Source organism: Notamacropus eugenii, chromosome 3, assembly GCF_028372415.1.
Source record: "Notamacropus eugenii isolate mMacEug1 chromosome 3, mMacEug1.pri_v2, whole genome shotgun sequence".
Taxonomy (NCBI): Eukaryota; Metazoa; Chordata; class Mammalia; order Diprotodontia; family Macropodidae; genus Notamacropus; species Notamacropus eugenii.
This window is the reverse complement of record NC_092874.1, coordinates 329,662,629-329,686,610: the sequence shown is the minus strand read 5'-3', so window position 1 is coordinate 329,686,610 and position 23,982 is coordinate 329,662,629. Positions and strand designations below refer to the sequence as shown.

Below are 23,982 nucleotides of genomic sequence, written 5' to 3'. Positions count from 1 at the left end.
ACTGTATCACCTTCCATAAGAGTAGTTTGAGAGGCAATGTCATGCAGTAGATAGGGCACCAAGGGTGGAGTTAGAAATACCTGGTTTCAGAAGCCACCCTTGCTACTTATGTGACCCTAGGTAAATCACTTAACCTCTGTGTTTGCTCTTCTGCAATGGTCTCTAATGTGTCTTTCATCTCTAAATCAATGTTCCTATGTGCCAGGTACAGCTATCCCAGGAGGGCTAGCCTCTAATGGCCAAGATGACTTTGTAGGAATATCTCAACAAGATATATCTTCAGGCTAGGAGAAATCGTTGTGTGGTTCCAACACTTATTATAGAATATCTTCTAGGTAAGCTTAATGTGATGAAAACCAGTTTAACCTGATGAATCACTGGAAACAGTATGTGGTTGTATGGTCATGTCATGAGACTCTGTATTGGCCAAGATTTCATGCTGTCACATAACTGGTTAAGGTTAGAAAAGGAGTGAAATCAGGAAGGAAAAACTGAAATGCTTTTTCATCAGGGTGCTAAGGAGGCTACACTGTAAACACAGTAGAAAGTCAAAAGACACCACGGTAGCAGCGATAAAATTCATGGAGACTGTCTAAGAAATCCTAACATCTAGCCCTGCTACTGATTTGTGAATTGTGGAATTTAAGACTTTTTTTTAAAAATTCAATTAAAAACAATTTTTTTTCCACTGGGAAAATGAACCAGACTTGCCCGTGTTCTCATGGAATCTATGATTACAAGAAACATTGATCTTTAGAGTTTAAAGGAACATTGTTGTTGTGCACTTGCTTCAGATAAGTCCAGCTCTTTGTGACCTCATTTGAGGTCTTCTTGTAAGAGATATTGGAGTGGTTTGCTATTTCCTTTTCCGCCTCATTTTACATAAGGGAAAACTGAGGAAAACAGGGTTAAATGACTTGCTCTGAGTCACACAGCTAGTAAGTGCCTGAGGCTGGCCAAATTTGAATTCAGGTTATCCTGACTCGAGGCCCAGCACTCTATCCATTGTGCCATTTAGCTGCCCCTAAAGAGACATTCTTAATCACCCAGTATCATGAAGAAACAGTGGTTCAAGGGCTCCTCCTTCTTCTACAGGAGGTTGCTCCTGATCCTCAAAACTGCTTATAGTCCACTTTCCCTCCCTCTCAAGGAATCCTTGTATTTGCTTTGTATATTCACCTCCAACTTAAAAACCCCTCTCACAGAGACAATCAGTATTGTTACTGAACCTTTAAATCTTGGATGGTGACATTTAACTGCCATCCTGAGAGAGTTAACTTAACATGACTAAAGACATGCTGTGTGAGATACTAAGTAGATTAAAATAACTTCTTTCCAGAGGAGTTTTGGATAGTTTATACCACAGAGAAAAACTAGTGCTAACTGTCCTCTTTGAGAGTTAATGTGAGTGTGAGGCATTGAGAGAGCTAAAAGATCTTTCCTGAGGAGACATAGAGAACTAACTGCCATGGAGAGGGGATGGGGGGAGGAGAGAGAGAGACAAAGACAGAGAGAGAAAAACAAAGACAGGGAGACAGAGAGAGACAGAGAGACAGAGATGGAGAGACAGAAACAGAGAGATGAGAAAGAGACAGATTGACAGAGCAAGGGGTAGGGAAATAGTAGGGGAGGGAGAGGAGGAGAAAGAGACTATAGGAATTAACTGTTATACTTAAGAGAGTCATCATAAGAAACATCACGAGAAAACTGAAATTAACCTTAATTCTGTAGAGAAGACATTATTTCGAAATGACATTTTAAAAACAATTCCTGAGAGACTTCCTGAAAGAATGTAGTGTAATACCAACTTCCATAGGTCTCCTACAGAAACAGTGGATACTGTTACTATATCTTTAAGGTGGAATGGAATTTTGGAGTGACAATTTAGGGCATTCTATGAGGAATCAGGGAGGAGGCTAAGATCTTAACTAAAACTAAATCACAACTGTTATGATTGAAAAGAAGACAAAGAAAAACAGTTTAAGAGAGCTTGTTTCTTGAAAGGAGTTTGTCTTGTAAGGAAATACAAACAGAATTCTTGAAAAGAGACTTTAATTGGTATCCAGAGACAACTTGATGCTGGGACTCGGTTTTGAGAATTCAGGAGAACTCTGTAGTTACAGTGATAGCTAATAGTGGATTTGGTTGTGACCTTTCTCACAGCTACTACATTGTAAATAATTATTTATGTTTTATTGTTTGTTCCATTGTTGATAAATGATATAGCCAATAACTTGTTTGTTGAAGCGTAGGATGTTAAGTCTGAAATACATAGAAAGATGAGCAAACATTTATGGAAAGAGTTATTTTATGTTATTATTATGCTATGTTACTTAAATAACATTATTAATTTAATCAGAGTGGGGGCTCAGAGCTAATTAATTAATAACAACTGTTGCAATTTTAGCAAATAACCTCCTTAGATTACCTTAAAACCCAAGATGAGAAGAAAAATGGGTTTGTAGAACTATTACTATCTACCTCTCTTGCCCTACCTATCTACACACTAATGGGGTATTGCCCTACACACAAATAGGGTCAATCCTAAACCCCAGCTACATTGAATGTGGTTCCAGTTTTTACATATACGCATATACATACACATATGTATGTATATGTGTGGATATATATATGTGTGGATATATAATGCATGTATTATATAAATATGTGTGTGTGCATGCGTGTGTGCATGTATGTGTGTGTGTGGGTGTGGGTGTGGGTGTGGGTGTATAATTAACCAGGCTGGGGCCTCAGAACTAATTAGTGAGATAGCATCTATATTTGTGGTAATTTATGAGGTAATACTAGAGTATACCCTTTAATTGCCTTTGAGACTATTCTAATTAATAATATAAATCAGATAGCAGGATGAAGGATAGAAATTTGGTGTGTTTTTTCTCAAGAGCACTTAAATACTACTTTACCCCACATACTCATATTCTCATCTATGAAATTGCTGCAGGTGGTTTAGGGTGAAAGCCCTGCTACATGTACATACATATACAAATTCACAAATACATGCATACATTACATATATGTACATACACGCAGCATTTACATGTACCTATATTTACATATATTTCCTTTGATAGAATCCAAGAGCAATGATGGTTATGTTTTTGTATTTGTATCCCCAGAACATAGCACAAAGTTGGGCACATAGCAGATGCTTAATTAAAGTGACTAGTTAATAGATAATTATTTAATCTATTGATTAAAAGATGAATCCATGGAAAATAACGAGACCCAAAGAGATAGTATTGCAAGAGAAAGGCAGAGTGCAGAGCCTTAGGAATACACTTGGTTAGAGAACAGGATATGGAAGGTGACCCAGGAGAGGAAGGTTTCTCTATGAAGAAATAACAGCCAGCAAGGCAGGGAGAGAATCAAGAAAGCCAGACCAATGAAATCATGGATTTTTTTCCAACATAGAAGAAAATATAATACAAAACCAACTTCGTGGTAGAAGTAAGCACTCACCCTTTTTTCTGGCTCTATTATTATGGCGTTCTTGTTTTCTTCTGATACAAGAACACATGTAGCAAAGGATGACTTTAGCATGTTAACAACCAGATCATTGGAGAGAACATCCAGCTTCTTGACTTGGTCACCAGTGACATTGGTAGAGCCAGCAATTCCATACCTACAAGAAAATTAAAAGCAACGAAACTAAAAACAAGGATGACTGTCAAGTTATGTAGCAGAGTTATGAATGCAGGAATGGACTTTCTCCAAAAAGAAGTCTAATAGAGTTCTGAAGGAAGGGATGGTTTGGTGGAGGGAAATGTGGCTGTTCCAGGCTCATCTATAAAAGAGAACTATTTGACAGAGATGGAAAGATTTCTTAGGCTAAAGTGCAACATAGAAGGGAGAATATAGCTAACAATGAGAGCACTAAAGTCTTAACATCACAGAATGCTAAAACTGGAAAAAAAAAATCTTAGAGATTACCTAGTCCCTTGACTCCTCATCTCATTGGCCATTCCAGTATGACCTGCCCTTCAAAGGGGAGTCAGCCAGTGAAAGGACTTAATGCTTATGATCAGAAGTTTCGATTTATTGTGTTCCTATAACCACTTGTACGAATTGTTTTATTTGATCCACACAACAACCCTCTAAGGTAATATTCCCATTTTACAATTGAAGAAATTTTAGGCACAGATTAGTTCAGAGATTTGTCAGCATTCATATAGCAAGTATGCATTAAAGATAGGACCGATCTCCATGCCTAGCAGTCTTCTCACCACACAGAGGCAATTGTTAGCCATTAAAGATAGAACTTTGTGAAATGAACTGAGACTCAAAATAATGGTCTCCTTTTTCATATATTTTGAGCTTCTAGTTAGACTACACATCTGTCTTCTATGGTTCGGCATCATAGGCTATCTCCAACTACCCAAAGTTTGGCATGTCATTGAATTGTACCAATTTTGTATCTCAATCTAAGTGACAAATCCTATCTACCAAAGTGATAGTAGAACATTAACATGGATTTGCTTATGAGATTCCAAAGGAAAGATCCTCAGGGATTTCTCTTCACTTCCAAGCAACAACTACATATTCATTCTTCTCTTATTGAAATTATTACTGATAAGAATCATAATTGATGTTTATATCAGGCTTTAAGGTTTGCAAAGCAGTTTACATGGATCACCTTGTTTAACTCTCACAACTCTAAAGTACACAGTTACTTTTATTATAACCATTTTAAAATTGAGGAAACAGAGAGATTAAGTGATTTTGTTAGCTATCACGGACCTCAATACTTTGAAAACTCTAAAGTATTTTTTCTTTCTTTTTTTCATTCCTCATAAGACTCCTATAATCTTCATTAATAATATTTGCATTAGACAGAAGATTTACAAAATTTGCCTAATGATTTCAAAACAATAAATAATAGAGCTAGAACTGAAATCTTCATAAGATCTTCTGCTTCTCTGGTTAGTCCTCAGTGCCAAGGTGGCATCTCTTGTTCAGTATATGAGAGTGAACCAACTACATTACTCCAAAATTAAGATTCCCCCAAAAACCAAGCTCAGAAAAATTAGCAACATTCTCAGAGGATCAAACAGAGCTGTAAAGAACCTTAGAGGTCATTTATTCCAATGCCCCCATTTTAGAGAAGAGAAAATTCAGGCCCAAAGAAAAGGAGTGACTTACTTAAGATTCACACAGATCTAAAATAGCAGTGCCAGGATTTGAATCTAGGTCCTCTGACTCCAAATTCAGTGCTCATTCTACTACACAACTTTTATTAGAGAGTGTTCAATAATAATATAATTCATTTATATTGTACTTTTAGGTGTCAAAAGTACATACTTCACAACAATCCTGTAAGATAGGTACTGTAAGTACCATTGTTCCCATTTTATAATTGAGGAAACTAAGGCCCAAAGAGGCTAAATGTCTAGATGTGGGGAGAGCAAAGGTTCAAAGAAAGGATAGGTAGGCTCTTACAGACTAAAATCCTAATAGGAAAGGTTAGTCCAGGAGAAGTAGGAAATACTTAAGAGTGGAGTTCTGAAAATGTTGAAAGAGATGAATGTGAATGCAAATTAATTCATTGAATCAACTTCCATTTTTTTAAAAAATATGTACAGATGATGGAAGCACGGGCAAGTAACAGAGGATGTGTGACGTGGTTCTTTAAGAACAGTGTCCAGAGTCCTAAAGCTCAGAAGGAGCTATGGTTGCTGAGGCAAGTTCACAAGGAGAAGGATGACAAGAAGCATTGGAGGTTTTTAAAGATATATCAGGGGAAGAAATGATGACCAGAATGTGCTGGGCATCTGGAGCACGTGAATAGAACCTGGGATGACAACTCTTCAAGTAAAAGACCTGGGAAACCTACTTCTAGAAGTAGGGACAGGCAGCACGCAGTCCCTACTGATTCCAGTCAGCTAGCTATTGCTTGATTGGCTTTGGAGGCATCCAAAAAGGCCCATCAGTTTCATCTACTGACTTCTGGCCTCATTCAATTTTTGAGGGTTCTCAGTGACTCCTTTATTTATGGCATCCAGTGAAAGTCAGGTCAAAAGACTGGAATCTCTGACCTTTGGAGTTTCAAAAGGTCCAGGGAGCAAACTACAGAAACGTGGGAGTGAGAGTTGAGGCTAGATTTCTGTCAGTGCTGTATTGATGGCCCAGGGAGTGATGTATGGTTTTTGGGGAGAGACCTGAATGCTAACCCAACAGAAAGTTTCATCTTGTAGTCATGCAACATCTGGGCATGAACTTGTAGGACCAATGTTATGTAAGAACTAAGCTAAGTTTCAAGCCTATTTCCTCAGAGACTACACGATGTAGCAGAAAGTATTTCCCCAGATATTCTGAGAAAAATGCTTTTACATCTGTTCTTGCTTTCTCTTTGAAGTAAATATTTTTTAAAAATAGCTGTGTAAACATGACTTACATGGAAATGTGTTTTGTATGACTACACATGTATAACCTATAGCAAATTGCTTGCCTTCTCAATGAGAGTGGGAGGAAAGGGAAGGAGAGAATTTTGAGCTCAAAATCTGAAAAAAAGTTAAAATTGTTTTTACTTATAATTGGAAAAAATATTAAATTTTAAAAATAGATGCATAAAAGTTATCGGAAATTAATTGGTTTAATGAAACATGGGTTCTGGTCACTGACCTTCCAACAATGGGGGGAACACAGCCAGTGGCAGTTTGAGGTAATGGCAGTAGAGGAAGAGGGCCATCCTGGAACACTGAGAATGCAGGTATGTCCATGTCACACCTCCACTCCAGTGGCTTCTTATTACCACTTCATACTCCTCCATTTCACTTTTAAAGTCTTACATAGCTCAGCCTCAACCTATCTCTCATTGGTCATTATTCTCCCTACTGCACTAAATAATCCAGCCACATTTGCCTTGTGTCTGTTCTTCTTGTGTCTAGAATGCACTCCAACCTTATCTTTACCTCACTGAGTCCCTCACTCCCTTTAAGATGAAGCTTAGGCAGAATCTGTTCTGATTCACCCCAATTGCCAGGCTCTCCCCGCCAAATTGCCATGTCCATATGCATTTATTATTATATTACATGTGTATTGTGTGTATGTGCATGCATGTATATGTGTATGTCACTCTGTGATGTCATTGGCCCTCGGAAAAAGCAAAGGACAGACAACACATATGTATACATGTACACACACATGTAAACTTTCCATTTAGGCTTAGGTATATTTTGTACATCTTTGCCATCTCCCCCATTAGCATACAAACTCTTTTTGAGTAGGGATTGTTTGATTCTTTGTATTTTCATGCCTAGCACCTACCACACAGAAGGTGTTTAATACATACTCGTAGACTGATTGCGTATGGTATCAGGCACTGTGCCTGTCAGCTGGTGTTTCTTGTGTTTTTCTTTGAAATAGGGAAGCTTTTGAGAGTGGGTGGAGAGCATTACTTGGAAATGACTACAGCTCAAGGCATTTTTTAAAAAAGCATAGTGGTGTGTGAAGGAGAGGAGAGTTGGCCTAAGCATTTTATAAAACTGTGGCACCTAGTAAAAAAAACCATTCTGAGTACTGACAAGGATAATTAAATGAGTTAGCAATTTGATCATTAAGGCAGTGTTTTCCCATTGAAAGGCAACTAATTACAAAGAGGAAAAAGACGAGTATGACTTTTTTCACTTTTTCTATTTTAGACCTGGAAGAGGAAAGACCAGCAATGAGGAAGTTAGGAAAAACAATAGTTTGAGGCATCCTTCAGATGAACAAGGCTGCTGTATGTCAGGAGAGATTACCTAATTAGTGAGAGCTGAGCTCTGTCGATAATTAACATAGACAGCAGGAAAATGCAAACTGACAGGTAAATATCCATCTGCCTAGAATCATTATCAATGAAGTTTTGCTGAAGTAGAAGTGAATGGCAAAGTTAAGCATTATTGACAATAGTTATACTTGCTAAGAAAAAGTCTTTAACTTGTATGTAGTCATTTGCATTTCTTTAAACCGAGGCATATGTGTGTACGTATTTAAATTTGTAAAATAAATGTATGAAGTAGTTATTCTTAATTTTTTTGAATTCTAATACAGTTTATATACATACTTACTACACACACACAATTATATATAAAACACATTCTATTTCTATACACATATTCTGTTCTATTTCTATATATAAAACACTATATTCTATTTCTGCCTCTCAGTTCCTCTTGCCAATGGAAATTCTTTTTACTGAGGTGAAGCAGCACTTAAGCAGTAGTCGATAAAGGTATTACCTGATGGCAACTACTTGACTTACAAACATAGCAGTTGGCTAACAGAGTTTTTATTTGTGTGCTTACTATGTTCCAGACACTACTAAGTTCTGGGGATACAAGAAAAAAAGGCAAATCAGTCCATACCCTCAAGGATCTTATGTTCTAATGAGGGAAACAAACATGAAAATAACCAGGTACACCCAAGACAAATGTAGAGGAGATGAAATTTAATCTTAGAGGGAAAAGTGATAGCAGAGGGAAAGACCTCCTGCAGAAGGTGAGATTTGATCTCAGTCTCAAAGGAAGCCAGAGAGACTAAGATGTACAAGTGAGGAAGGGGAGCATTGCAGGCATGGGGAACAGCTCAGACAGGAATGGAGTGCCATGTGCAAGGAAGAGCAAATCAGCCAGTATGGCTGGACTATAGAGTGTATGGAGGAAAGTAAGATATAAGAGGACGAAAAGGGTGACAAGGCACCAGGATGTGAAGAATTTTATACACCAGAGGGTTTCATATTTAATCCTAGAAGCAAATGATCAGCCTGGATTAGAGAATTCAAGTAATTTTTTGACAGAATATTACAAAGAGACAAAAATATGATAATGATCCACTACCATCATCCAGAAGACCGGGATAAATTTTATGACATCTAACCACTTCTCAAGATTTCTGAGAAAAGGACATCTGAATACTGTCAAAGTCCTACAGAATGTCATTCTAATATAATTAAATATCAAGTAAGAAAGGCAGGTGCATGGAACTTATGTCCCACCCTTACCCCCAAATCCTTCCCAGAAAAAACAAATCAGGCAGAGTCAGACTACCCTCAGAGGACCACTGTCTTGTGGCTTTTGGACTACCCAGTTTTTTCCCACTTTATAGGGAGAATTGTCAGGAAAAGAGCAAACATATATGGCTAAGGAAGCCTATTATTCTGATATTATGAGGGTTTTCCCACCCTGTCTTGATCAATCTCATCTACAGGCCTCTGGGCATTTGGTTGCTTTCCCACTAGTTTAGTTGGTAACTGTTGGGAGAAACTCCTACACACAACTTTCTACCTTGGAGATAAATCTCTGATGTCTGAACAATGGTACAAAAAAATTTTCCCAGTTAAGGTTTGAAGTCCAAGCCCAAAAACTAAAGTCTAGGGGCAGGTAGGTGGTGCAATGGATAGAGTGCCTGCCCTAGAATCAGGAGGATCTGAGTTCAAAACCAGCCTCAAACACTTGATAATTACTAGCTATGTGACTTTGGGTAAGTTACTTAACACCCACTGCCTTGCAAAAAACCCAAAAAATAAAAAAGCCTCACGTCTAAATACAGGTCAGCCTGTGATTTGAGCACTGATGATTGATGGTAATGGTAGGAATTAGAAAAGAAGTCTTCTCCATAGTGAGATATTTGAGGACACTGCCCTATTTGGGAATCCTTCGACCTCAGCTGAATGTCTATCCCCACCTTATTCTCAGTTATATGCACTCTAATAAAGAAGACCCTATAAAATAATTGGAAAAGTCAATAGTATCTCTTATGGCTAGACAGTTTCTGCATACTTTGCACTTAAAATTGTTACCCAGGGCCAGCTTTTTTTCTTGGATCAGTGCAAGGCAGGGGAAGGAATAATGAAGTTTAGAGCATAGATTATTTCATTTTTGTCTGTCTAGCACAGTGTGTAAGACTTTTAATGATTTCTTGCTGATTGACTGAAGAGGAGTATTTGTTGAGTGTCCTTCAGCACTCCTGTCTCCTGTTAATAGTTAGCTGAACTGCAGATAAGATCATGTATAAATCAATTTGCAAGCACATATTAAGTGTCTGTTATGTGAAACATAGACAAAAGCTTAAAGTTCCTGTCTTCTAGATTACATGCTTGAGGAGGGGAGACATATGCAAATTGTTCAAAAAGAAATACAGGATATTTTGAGGAGCAAGAAAGAGGAGAAGAAAGGCTACATATAGAACAGCCAAGTGTTGAAGGGAAAAGTAGATTATAAAAAGTGGAGGTGAAGAGGTAGAGCACTCTTGGCATGAGGGGACAGTGAGAGCACAGAGATGGGAGATGGATATGGTCAAAAATAAAAACTGAAAAATGAGCTAAAGAATAAAATTATAACAGTTTAAAAAATGGAAAGGACCATGTATGGTCAGAACAAAGGAAAGAAAATTTTAACAAGTGAAGAAGAAAAAGCTACTAGAAAATTCAGTAATGAAAAAGAAATATTAGAACAAAGACAAAAGATAGTACAAAGAATATTTATAGGAAACTTCAGTAATCCTCTTTCAGATGAACACATCTAACAAAAAAGTCAATATGGAAATAATGCATCTGAACAGAATATTAGAAAATGAAATGTGATAGCCCTTTTGCAATTACTGGTTTGGAATCTTAAGGAGTGTACATAAAAAAATATGCATTATATAAAAAAAAAAACTCCATCAAAAGCATCTTTACAAAAAGTGACCATCTGCTAGGTTATAAAGAATTCATAAGTAGGGCAGTTAGGTGGTGCAGTGGATAGAATTCCCGACAACGTTTCAAAGTCCAAAAGCTTGTTTTCATCATGCTTGACTTGCACGAAAAGGAGACAAAAGGGGAAATGACAAGAACTATAACAGTTTAAGCTGGTTGACTAAAGTCAAAAGGTATGTCAAAATATAAACACATCACAACTGCTAGATATTATAACCACAGATGGACCAACTAGTCCCACAGGTTCAAGGATCAACTCAGAAACCTCAAGGACTTCAAAGCTAACGATGGCAACAACTTACGTAAGATAGAGGGAAAGAAAAAAGAAAAAAGAATCATAAAGTTGGTGCCAATATAAGTAAGCCTTATTTTTCACAAGACAAATGTGATTCTGGTAATGGGTGGAAGGATTTCTTTTTTTAAAGAAAGCTAAAATTCATAATTAAAAAACATGAGAATGAGGAATTCAATAAATATAACCTTGATAGATGAAAATTCCTATAATCCAACCATGTAATAAACACCAAAAATCTGAAAGTGGATATTTTCCACTTATTAGTTTAACATTAATTCTGTGGTTCCAAAGTTTAAACTGGAATAACTTATTATCTTTTTTTATTTATTTTTATTTTTAGGGGGTGGGGTCAGGAAAGGTGAGGGAAGTATCCAGTCGCTGGGTTCTCACTGGTGATTCTTAAGAGGAATATTCACTAAACACTAAGCAAAGGTCTAGCAAGACATATTTTATGCTACAGATCTGTTCTTAGTGTGGTGCTAAGGCAAAGAAGTATCATTTAAATAAAAATATAAGCTGACCTTGTTGTACAGCAGAAAAAATGTTTCTGGAATTATAAGACACCCAGGTCCCTAAACATTAACTAGCCAAGTGACCTTGGGCAAATTATTTTAGCCATCTGAGCCTCAGTTTCTTTATATATAAAGTAGGAGGAAATATTTGTACTACCCACCATGGAAGGTTATTGTAAGGAAAACACCTTATAAATCTTAAAGAGAGTTATTGAAACCTTAAGATCCCAAACTGCTATAATATCGGAAGACAAAAAAAGAAAAGGTGAGGAAAAAATATAGAATTTAGCATATTATCATTAGCTCAGCAAGAACTGATTGTGGTCTCTAAAGTTGCACAGCATGAATGAAATAGATGGCTCTTGTACCTTTTCCTGAATTTACCCTGATAGCAGCAAGGATCCTGAAACCAAGTGAAATGTATTTCAAAGACATGTTGGTAAAAAGGTAATTTCTCCTAGGGTCTTACTTCAGGGTAATTAATATTATTATTATTATATCACTCATGACTAGATTTAATTTTAAAAACTAAATGTTAAATTGTAAGAATTATTTTAAAAGAAATGGAGGAAGGAATAGTAGTTCTGCGTGGCAATCACAGCCATTTATACAATGTTTTATTATTATTTAATACATCCCTAAGGTTCCACTCTACAAGGTTAACCTGGGTGTTTGAAGGTTATATCAGTGAAGTGTTTGTTCCAGCAGGACCAAACTGGGAAAAGTTTGAGTGAGTAAGGGTCCATGATTATGTCTGTCATTTAAAGAGATTAGAGTGGGGGGATGGGCAGGGACAGGGAGAGGGAAGAATGAGGAATGAGGGAAAATAAGGAAACTGAGGGTCATAGAATTCAGGTGACTTATCCAAAGTCACATAGTATAATATCATGACCAGCCACTAGGAAATCTGAATTCTGGTTTCTGGTCTTTGACACTAGTCAATGGGCTTCAGTTTAGTCATCTGTACAATGAAAGGATTGGACTACATAAAAAATCCCTTCCAGCACCAAATTCTGTAATTCTATGAAAATCTAAGAAGGAATTAAAACTGACCCCACATTTTTCAGACCATACTTGGGATTTCCGGCTCTGCCTACCCCTTCTCCTGGTCATACACCACAAACTTCATGTTCTTCCCCTTACTTTACTCCCTTTACTTTCCATCACTTTGACTTCATTCCCCATGATTTCCACCTTTAGTCTAGTCTTTGATAAAAAGGTGGCTCTTCTCACCAAAACCAAATCCTCCACGTGTAACTCGAATCTCATCTGCTCTCATTCTCTCTAGCAGCTGCTGTCACCATCATCTCCTCTCTCTTTTAAATCTTCAGTTTCTTCCTATTTAAGGATTCCTTTTCTGTTACCTATCAACATGCTCAAATCTCCCATCTGACAAAAAAAATTCTCACTAAAAACCATCATTTGTTAGCTAAAATCCTACGTCTCTCTTTCATTTGTCATTCAAGTTCCTTGAGAAAACCATGGACACTCATTGCCCCTACTTCAACACCTCTTATTTCATGTCTCCATTTCTTCCCTCACTCTCTACTTAACCCAATGCAATCTGGTTTCTGATCTCAGCATTCAATTCAAACTGTACTATCCAAAATTATCCATTGTTGAGGGCCAGGGTGGAGGGCAGTTGACAAGATCAGGATAGACCTTCGGGGAAACAGTTCTTTGTGACTGTGCTCATTATCATGCAGAATGGCTCTCCATGCCCCCCAGATGTTGCTGTCTCCATGAGACAAACAGGAGAATTACAGAAAACAAGGGATATGTAAAATAGATGCCCTCTAGGCTAACAGTCTTTAAGATGATAAGGCTGATCAAATCAAAAGGACAGTAGAGGAGCAGAATGTCACGTAGATTGATAATACTTTCTCTGGGTTTTCATGCTACTAGTCTCCTGGTTTTCCTTTTATCCATCTGATCACTTCTTTTTCAGTCTCCTTTGCTTGATCATCATTTATGGCACACTAACTGTGGTATACCTTTTGAACTCTCACACTTTGTGACTGCATCAGTTCCCAGAAGTTTAATTTTCAACTCTATGTTGATGACTCCCAGATCTATGTATCAATCAATCAACAAGAACTTATTAAGCAACATAATGTGAGAGGTGCCATACTAGGGATACAAATACAGGAAAAAAAAAAGAAACATTTCTATTCTCAAAGACAGGGATAATATGTATACATAGAATAAATACAAAATAAATACAAGGTCATTAAATACAAGGGAGGGAGGGAGGGAAGGAGGAGGGAAGGAGGGCATTAGTGGCTTTGGAAAAATCTCATGTAGAAGCTGGTGCTTGGATCTGAATTGTGAAAAAAAAGAGGGATGCTATCAGGTAGCTATCAGGAAGGAGGGCATTCCAATTCTTTTGTCTCTCTCCTAATCACTAGTCTTACATAACCAACTGCCTTTTAGCTGTTTTCAACTGCATGTCATGTAAAATTCAAAAGAACTCACTATCTTTCCGCTCACCAGAAACCTTCCCTACAACTAACTCCTTAAGGAGTTACCTCCCCAGGTTCACAAACTTGGGATCATCACTGACTCTTCCCTCTCCTCATTCATCCCACATATCCAATCAAGTATCAAGTTTTGTCATTTCTATCTCCACAAAATCTCTTACATCGTCTCTTTTCTCTACATTCACACAGCCACAACCCTAGTTCAGGCATCACGCCCTCACTAGACTATTGCAATTAATCTCCCAACCTCAAACCTTTCTCCACTCCAAAATCCGTCTTCCAATGTTGTTAAGACTTTTCGGACTCTCTGTGACCCTATTTGGGATTTTCTTGGCAAAGACACCAGACTGGTTTGCCATTCTCTTCTCTAGCTCATTTTATGGATGAGGAAACTGAGGCAAAAAGGTGACTGAGACAAAAAAGTGACTTGCTCAGGGTCACATAGCTGTTAAGTGTTTGAGGCTGGATTTGAATTATGGTCTTCCCAACCCTAGGTCCTGCACTCTATCCACTCTGTCACCTAGCTGTCCCATATAAATATTAGCTAATAATATTACTGTTGTTATAATCAATAGGGTGATAACTTTCTACTAGTAGTAAACTCTGTTTAAATTGTTTTTCATTTAAGAACTTAAAAAAACATTTTTAAAAAATTGATCTTGTTATCTTGGGGCAGGTTCTATGACTTTGTTGAATCCAAGATAGAGAAAAGCAAAGTTCCCATTTTTCTCATCATCCTGTGGTTCAAAGGAAAAAACTCATATTCTGGTTACAAGGCAGAATCATTGTAGTCACCATTAATTAGTGGCAATTAATGATAAATCAGCAGCATCAAGATTACCTAATGCAGTAGTGTCACAATCAAATAGAAAATTGGGAAGGGGGACACATACGTGAGGGCATGTTCACTTAGCTTCAAAATGCAAAGCCATTCATGTTTTATTGCATTTTTATTTATTGGACTAGTATATAGATATAGCATATGGGATTTGGACCTAGAAGACCAAAGTTCTAATTCTTCCTCTGACGCTTGCTAGCTAAGTAATCACTGGCAAGTAGCTTAGCACCTGAAAATCTCAACTTCTTCATCTGTAAAATGGGATTAATACCTATCAGGAGCACCTTACAAGGTCATTGTGAGACAAAAATGAGATAATAAATGGAAAACATTTTGCAAATCTTAAGACATTATATAAATGTCAGCTAATATTATTAACACTTACTATCTGTGTGACTCTGGGCAAGTCACACAGGGGTCACAAAGAATTGGACATGACTGAAAAATGACTAAACAACAAAATTATTGTTAATAGGTGATTCTATCTGGTTTGAAAATGTGCCAGGTGGATCTTGCAAGCAAAAACCAGACCACAGTAAATTGGAACACTTTGGCTAAATCTCCACTGTCAAAGTGGAATAAAAAACTGAGGCAATTATCTAATTCATTCAAAAAGAAAATGCTACTTTTGAGAGAGAGAGATTTATTTTCTAAACCATTGATAAAAGTCTAGAATATTTTGGAGTTAGAGGGGCAGAGACTAAAAAGCAAAGTCCCCTTTGAGAACTAAGAAGTTAAATGATTTTTTTCAAATGAAAAGGATGCTTAATTTCAAAGTGTCCTGCCATTAAGATGAATTATTGGGAAAATTAATGGGTTATATGTCTGTAGATTTGGGCTGAAGTCCAGGCTCGGCTTCTTAATAACTTTGTGACCTTGAGCAAATCTCTGAGTCTCCATTTCCTCATCCATAAAATGGGCACAATATTAGCACTGTCTACCTCACAGAAATGTTAGTTGCACAGACCAAATAAAATAATATATGTTAAGTGGTTTGCAAACAATAAATGACATAGCAATAATAATTCTTTTAGATAGACAGTTTGTATAGAGCCCTAAGAAGTTAAATGACTTGTCCAGGGTTCCACAGTCAGTATAAGTCAGTGGGAGAATTGGAGCCCAAAAGTTCCCTATATTAGTGAAATTCCAGGTCTAGTCCCTTTTCCTAAATTTTAAGTAAAAAGATTAACTGTGCAATGTTACCTAAAGTGAAGAATGAATAGAAATATATTTTAAAGACTGCTGAGGTCAAAGTTTAAATGGCGATAAAGGAGAGACTAATCTCTTCTTTCAATCCTGTTTCCTACTGTATTCAGGGAGGTCCATCTTTTCTTGTCATTTATGAAAGAGTTCAGAACGTCAGAATATGCTCCTTTTGGGGTTTGTATAGCTACTATACAATCTGGGTCTCCTCCTTACAAACTTCCTGATCTTAAGCAAATCTTTTCACTTTTCCCATTCTCAGTTTCCTCAAATGTAAAATGAAAGGGCTGGTCTACACTAGCTCTCAGGTCCCTTTTAACTCTAATAACTATGAGTTATTATATATAATTATGTATATATTATATATAACTACGTATATATTATATATAATAATTATGCAAAGCTGGGGGAAATCTGTTTGATATATTTTAAAGCCATATGTTGGTATGTCTCCCACTTAGTAAAGCCAACACACAAAAATTTGGACTTGCACGTAAGAGAAATTTGAGGGTGATTATTTGAAAGGACTTAACAGTCAGAGATATGCACAAGTTCCCCCTCGCTCATTTAAGATGATGCCATTTAGGAAAGCACCAATTGCTTAAGAAGGCACCAACTACTTAAAAGTAGTCACAGCAATTGCCATTGCCCATTTATAATTAGAATTATGACCATACAAGTTGACATTGAGCTTTATTTTGAGTAGTAATATTAGCAATGACAGGGAAAAGATCTGAGTACATACATAGGGCTTATTAGCACAGTGTGGCACATAGGAAGTACTTAATAAATGTTTATTGAGGGATAAATAGCCTTACACCCAAAACCATCCATGTAACATAATGAAAGCAGTGAGCACAGTTAGCTTCTTCCTTCACCTCAAATACATCCACCCATTTCTCATGAGAAGCCTTGCAATGCAACAGCAAAACAGAGTCAGAGAACTGAGGTTTGAAACTATCCCACTCCCTGCGTGAACCTTTCTGGGCTCAGTATGGCTCACATGTGAAATGAAGGGGTTGGATTTGAAGACCCTTAGGTCCTTTCAGCATTCATCTCTCCTATAAACACAATTGTGACCCGAGAGCCACACTTCTAGGGAAAAACACCAATTATCCATCCCTCCGTCCTTTATAAAACTTTCCAGACTAGAATAGGGTTTTTTTTCTACATTCCTCTCACTGATAAATTCGCGTATCAATGGGAGAGCAACAGATTTGAAGTGATAAGACCTTGGTTGGAATTCCAGTTCTGTCACTACCTGTGTGGCCTTGCATAAGTCACTTATCTTCTCTAGACTCAGTTTCCTTATCTGTAAAATAATGAATTCTAAAGTTCCTTTAGGATCAAAATGTCCGATCCTTTAAAGCTATGAACTTCAGAATAATGCTAGAAAGCAGTAGCAACCACTCTGGCCACATAGGAAGTTTTTTGCCAACTGAACGAAGCTTTGACTACCGCGAGTTTAAACAATCCATGCCACAGATTGGCACCTTTGGGCTGGCCCTGAATGGTGAGCCCTGAGAGAAGTAGGTGGAGGGAAACGCTGTCACGTGAGGGGGATAAGAGGATCAAGGGCCACGCGGTTAAATGGGGTGCTGAATGAGTGACTGGGGCTAGGGGCTACCTCAGGAAGGGAAGGAGAGAGAGGAGCTTGCAAAGGAAGAGTAAACACTCACAGATTGGCTATGCCTGCTTTCCGCACCGCAGAGGAGATGGCTTTGACAGCGGTGCAGAGGCTGTTAAGCAACTGGGTCATCTCTCCGGTGCCTTTGGCTTTCCTCCCCTCCTCCATGACGAATCGGGTCAGGGTGTTGACATCGGTGTCGAAGAAAGACTTGTCGGTCATGATTGGGTCAGAAGGGTGGATGTCTTTAGGGCAAGAAAAGTCCTGAGTGCAGCAGGCAGCCGGAGGGGCTGGAGAAGGGAGTCGGAGCTGGCCTCGGTGCGCGTGTATGCGAGAGAGCCTCCAGTCTCTACCTCCCAGGGCTCTGGTCAGTCACTGGAGCAGGTTGCCAAAGCCGGAACTTGGACTCAGTTTTGACTTCGGGGGTGTGTCCTGGGGCAAGACTCCGCCCCGGAGAGATTGGTAGTTGTCTTCCAGCTTCAACCTCTTTCCTTTTTGGCTGTTACCTGCATGGTTATTTCAGTGTTCCAAACCCCGCCTTTTCTTTTTGGAGTTTGTTATTCCCTGCAATGCAGCGAACTGTTAAAGTCTTCTTTCTTTTCGACGTTCGTGTTCAACCTTCAATTTCTCTGTCTTATTTATGGCACCTTATATCTTTAAATCTTGTTAATATCTCATTCTTGTCATGAACTGCGCCTTTGTTCAGAAACCATTAATAGATCTAAGATATCCTTCGTTTTACAAATGAGGAAAAGTGACACATGGAGAAGGAAGTGATTTATTTTGACTGTTATTTTCAATAGTGCTTTATCTTTTCTAAATTATACATGAAGACAATTTTTAGCATTCACTTTAACAAAATTTTGAGTTCCAAATTTTTCTCTTTCCCTACCTCCCCTCCCCTCTTCCTAAAACGATAAGCAGTTTGATGTAGGTTTTATATGCGCAATCATGTAAAACATATTTCTATATTAGTCATAGTTGTGAAAGAAGAAACAGACCAAAGGGGGAAAAACACGAGAGAGAAAGTGAAAATAGTGTGCTTCAATCTGCATTCAGAGTCTATCAATTTCTTTCTTTGGATGTGGATAACATTTTCCATCATGAGTCCTCTGTAATTGTCTTGGATCTTTGCATTGTTGAGAAGAGTTAAGTCATTCATAGTTGATCATTATTCCAGTTATATCCCTGTACTATAGCTTATTCTTTCATTCACCAATTGATGGGCATCCTCTCAATTTCCAATAAGAAAGTGACTTGTTAAAACAGTTTTCCAAGGCTTCCCAAGTTCTGTGATGAGGTGTGGTTACTTTGATTAATCCCTTATCTTTCTTGATCACCCTTAAATTTGTGTTCCAGTAACTTACACTTAGAAAAGAAAGACCAGTATGTTGAATGAAGCAACCCTCTCCCCTCTCCCCCACACCCAAGTTCCTTCTTTCACTTTTTCTTCTTTTCCTAATTCTCTACTATAAATTCTAGGTCCCATATAAAGTTCTCTTCACACCCAAGCAACTTGAAGCAATTGGGATTCAAATTCAGGTAAACAAATATATTAAGCACATGCTACATCCAAAACACTGAGATCAATTTTGGAGATACAAGGGGAAAAAAACAACCCATCTCTACTGCTAAGGAACTTACTGGGGAGGATTCATCATACATTCAAATAATTATAAAACAAGATAATGCTATGAAACAAAGAAGACATCAAGACAAAGTGTTTTCTTTAGGAGGGGTAGGAAAGAATTAAGAAAAACTTCACAGAGGAGGTGGTACCTGAGCTAAGTCTTGAAAAAGGAGAACATTATGAAAGATGCAGATGAAAGGGTTCTGCATACCTGGACTGAGGAACTAGTTCCCAAGAATGAACAGGAGACACACTATGCGGTCAAGGGAAGGAGTAGTCCGTTCTGAGGGGTCTACATAGGATACAGAGGGAAGTAATGTGAAATAGGGTTGGAAAGATGGACTAAAATAGAGAATACAGAGTGTTTTAAATACCTGGGGAAAGAGTTTGCATTTTATTCTAGAAGGAATAAGATGATTTTTGAGCAGACATTGACTTCATCAGGCCTGTACTTTAGGAAAATTACTTTGGCATCTTTGTGAAGAATTTGGGATGCTGATATTTTTTTTTGTTTAGACTCAAGGCTCTCAGATAGGAAAGATGACACGTGTGTCTTTGGAACTCCCAGTGGGTTAAAACTGGGAAAATAGGTCCCACAGTGAATTTCATAGCAGGACAGCATATATTCAGTCCTCCCTTCTCTCCACCCCCCACATTCCTAGTGAAGTCTTTAAAAAAAAACAACTAAGATCCACTTGGCTATAAAAAAATCATTAAATCTAAGAAAAAGTTAAAATAGTTTAGCAATAAAGTTTTTGCAAATTTAATTCAGCTGCGTTATTTGAGCTTTCCCAACTTGCTAGATGAGAAGCCTTCTTTATAGATTTACACAATAACTTTGGCTTTAATAATCTATATGCTTTTATTCAAGTTAAACAATAATAGTACCAGATCTGAGAGGCAACTTGGAATTGTAGTGAATACAGGGCCAACCTTGGAGTTGGGAAAACCCAGATTTAAATTCTAGTTCTGACACACATGCTACATGTCCTTGAATAAGCACTCAAATTTCTAGTGACCTAAGGAACCCTCTAAAAATACAAATTACACAAGAGTTGTTCATCTAAAGCCAGAGAGAGAGTTTCCTCCACATGGGTATTTTTTTTTAATGAACAAAAACAATTAATTAGAATTTAGTGAATTTGGTCACTCCAGAAGTGTGACTGTTCATATGGAATCAACAGAAATACTTGTTACAGGTTCTGCTGTGATATATATTCCTGGTGCAGAGATGAGAACTGTTTTTCAGGAACTTTGGGAGTACAGAGAAATAAGAAATATATCTCCAAGTACAAAGCTTAAAAAATATGAGTCACCAAGTCTATTTTGGTGACTGAAAATTCAATCAGCCACTATATGTTTACAGCAATTCAACTCTGCACTTTAAAATATTGTCTTAGATTTCTATCTATTCATTTATTCAATGAATTCCCCTATATGGAATTTTATGGTAGACAGTGAAGTGGATACAGAAATGAGTAACATTTATTGTCCATGTGGATCAGTAGATAGTATACCCAGTCGAGAGATGTGTTATACATTCATCAGACTCTGTATAACATTTCTAGCTCATTAGTTATTATTGATCAATTGGGGGAGGATGGGCAGAAAAAGATCATTTCAAGAACATAAATCTGGTGACCTTAGGAAATTTGTCATGCTCTTTCTTTGACACCTATTAGAGGTCAGAGGTCAAGTAAGGCCAGATACTGCAAGGTACCACATCCATTTTGCCATCTGAGAATGGTGAGGCTTCCTCAGCACTGCCAGTAAAGGGTAGACTCCAGCTTTCATTTGATAGGTGAATCCATCACAATCCCTACTCTCATATCAGTCATTTTGTTCTTTTTTGCCTACAGGGTAAGGTTCTCAATCCATTACCAACAAAAGGCTATTTTTGTCTACAAAAAGCAACAAAACTAAATTCCTGGTGAAATTATTGCTTTCTTAATTGCCCTTTCTCAACCACAAAGGTCATTTTTCTTTTAGCTGAATCACTAGGTATATTTAAAAATTAACATCCCAATTTCTGCCAGGCACAGGAAAAATAAAATGAAGGTATTACATCTGGCAGCAAGTTGTATGGAGACCACTTAATCATATCCTACAATGGCCGGATTTCAGATTACTTTGATTTCCAATAGTTTTTTCCAAGCAGAGACTATATGTATGTTTGATTTTTACCTCTGAAGCCTACCATGGCTCACATTCAGAGGTCAATTAGATTCAACTAGTTATGATGTCAGTCAGAGAACCAATTTATTTGGAGTTATTTGCATCCTTAATTTGACCAGACATCGTGTCATTTCTTAAAAGTAACCCTTCCCTGATCCAGTGGCTACTTCCTTTTGACCATGCGATGGTCAAAGAATGCCTGGGTACAGTAAGATTGGAGGTGTATTTAGCCAGTAGTATTCACTGCTCTAACTGATCCCTGTGCCCTATTACTGCCAGGTGAGATTTCTTTTTTGTTTGTTTAAATTTTTTCTTTTTTTTCTTCTTAAACCTAAAATCCTCCATCAACAAATATTCCAACATACAAAAAATAAAGCTTATATGAAAACATGACCTTTCTGTATTTTGTTTTTAAAATATGTATATTAATTTTAACAAGGTAGTAACAAAATTGTCCATTGTGTCACCTTTTGAATTTTTTTGCTTTTATATATATATATATGTTTTTGGAAATTTTTATTTCTTTTTTCAAAAACTTATTTCCCACTAACTCACTCTCTGCCTTATGACCACAGAAGCCCTCTCTTGTAACAAATATATGTAACAAATATATGATATGTAACAAACACAATATGTAACAAACAAAAATATGTAACAAACATAATCAAGCAAAGCACATCAAAACGTTGTTCACGACAGAAGATTAATGTCTCATTGTTCTTCTCTACCTTTCCACTAAGAGACAGGAGACATGCTTCATCATCAGGCATGAAGTCATTGATTACTGTTTTACTAGAGTTCTATATTTTTTCAAAATTGATTTTCCACCCCAACTTTTTCAAAAATAAATTTTTTCTTGCAGTTGTTTAAGGCCTAAGTAAACTGCTAGTTTTATTATAGTTATTATGTAGTTTTATTTATTCTATAACTCCTGTCATATTTATTTATTTCTCTTGGTATGATTTATTCCTTTTCCTCAAACAGACATTTGTGAACGTTAGTTCTAAAAGTCATGGGTTGAGTGAAAAGATATGGCACGCAACAGCAGCTGTTTAAATTATATACCATTTGTAAAATCTTACAGAGGGGAAGAGTGGATGATTATGTCTCATAAAACAGTGGAAGGATAAACACATTGGTGAGAGACTCAAATAAACATTTAGGGATGTAGCTAGAAGGAGGACAATAAAAACATTAAAAATGGAAAGGATCTGAACAGATTTCTATAACAAGCTCTTTTCTTTATCAATAACAATCTTTTTATACCAGCTAGCTAATGTAGTAGATAGAATGCTGGGTCTGGAATCAGAAAGACTTGAGTTCAAATCCACCCTCATATACTTACTAAGCGTAAGGGGGCAATTCACTTAACTTCTGTCTGTCTCAGTTTCTTCAACTGGGGAATATAACAGCACCAACTTCCCAAGGTTGTTGTGAGGAACAAATAAGATAATATTTGAAAAGCACTTAGCACAGAGCCTGGCACATTTTGTTGTTGTTTGGTAGTGTCTGACTCTGTCTTTCTTGGCAAAGATACTGGAATGGTTTGCCATTTCCTTCCCCAGTGTGTCCCCATTTTACAGATAAGGAACTGAGGCAAATAGGGGCTAAGTGACTTGTCCAGAGTCACATAGCTAACAAGTGTCTAATACTGGATTTGAACTCAGATCTTCTTGATTTCAGACCTGGTGCTCTATCTACTACACCAACTAGCTGTCCCTGTCTGCCACATAGTAGGTATTTAATAAATGCCTGCTCTCTTTTCCCCCACCCCTTTGCTTCCCCATCAAGAACTCTATGATATAATGACACTGGCTTCTTGCCTCCTTGCTAGTCTTTGCACAAGATACTCCAGGCATTTTCATTGGCTATCCCCCATGCCTAGAATTTTCTCCTTCCTCATCTCTGCCTCCTGGCTTCCTTCAGGTTCTAGCTAACTACCACCTTCTACAAGAGGCCTTTCCAAATGTCTCTTAATACTAGTGCCTTCTCGCTGAGATTATCTCCAGTTTATATATTGTATATGTCTTGTGCATACGTAGTTGTTTGCATATTGTCTGCTCCTTTAGAATGTGAGCTCCTTGAGAGCTGGGACTGTTTACTTTTCTTTGTATCCCTAGTGCTTAGAACAGTACCTGGCACAGAGTAGACACTTGACAAACATTTATTGACTGACTATTGACTGATGTTTGGGTTTAAATATCCGAATTTACCATCGATCTCATGAGGAAAATAAGTGGGAAGTTGAAATAGGACTAAATCAAGAAAGAGTAAAAGTTCTATGCTGAAACCTGAATTATTTTGAGGATCTTGAAAGACTACTTTTTCAAGATTTCTGAAAGAGGGAAGGATCCCACTCAATATGTGGAAAAAATCATGAACTTTATTATTTTTTCCTAATATATAAAATATTTTAGTTTTCTCCAATGACATGTTAAAACAATTTTAACCTGTTTAAAAACAGTTTTGAGGTTCAAATTCTAACCCACCCTTCTCTCTTTTTCTTCCCCCTTCCTGGAGATGGTAATA

The 23,982-nt window shown here is 37.3% G+C and overlaps 1 protein-coding gene across 2 annotated transcripts in view; it reads right to left on the bottom strand.

Moving 5' to 3' along the window:
* The window catches only part of LOC140496762 (fructose-1,6-bisphosphatase 1), a 33,937-nt gene extending 15,855 nt beyond the window's left edge, over positions 1–18,082 (bottom strand). Inside the window, exons 1-2 of one of the 2 annotated variants that reach the window (XM_072596932.1) lie at positions 17,701–18,082; positions 3,481–3,643 (exon numbers count right to left, since the gene is read on the bottom strand). In XM_072596932.1, coding sequence (XP_072453033.1) covers positions 3,481–3,643; positions 17,701–17,870 — 333 coding nt within the window. In that variant the 5' untranslated portion in view covers positions 17,871–18,082. The remainder of the gene's footprint in view (positions 1–3,480; positions 3,644–17,700) is intronic. The other variant, XM_072596933.1, reaches the window with a different exon arrangement.
* Positions 18,083–23,982: the final 5,900 nt, after the last annotated feature.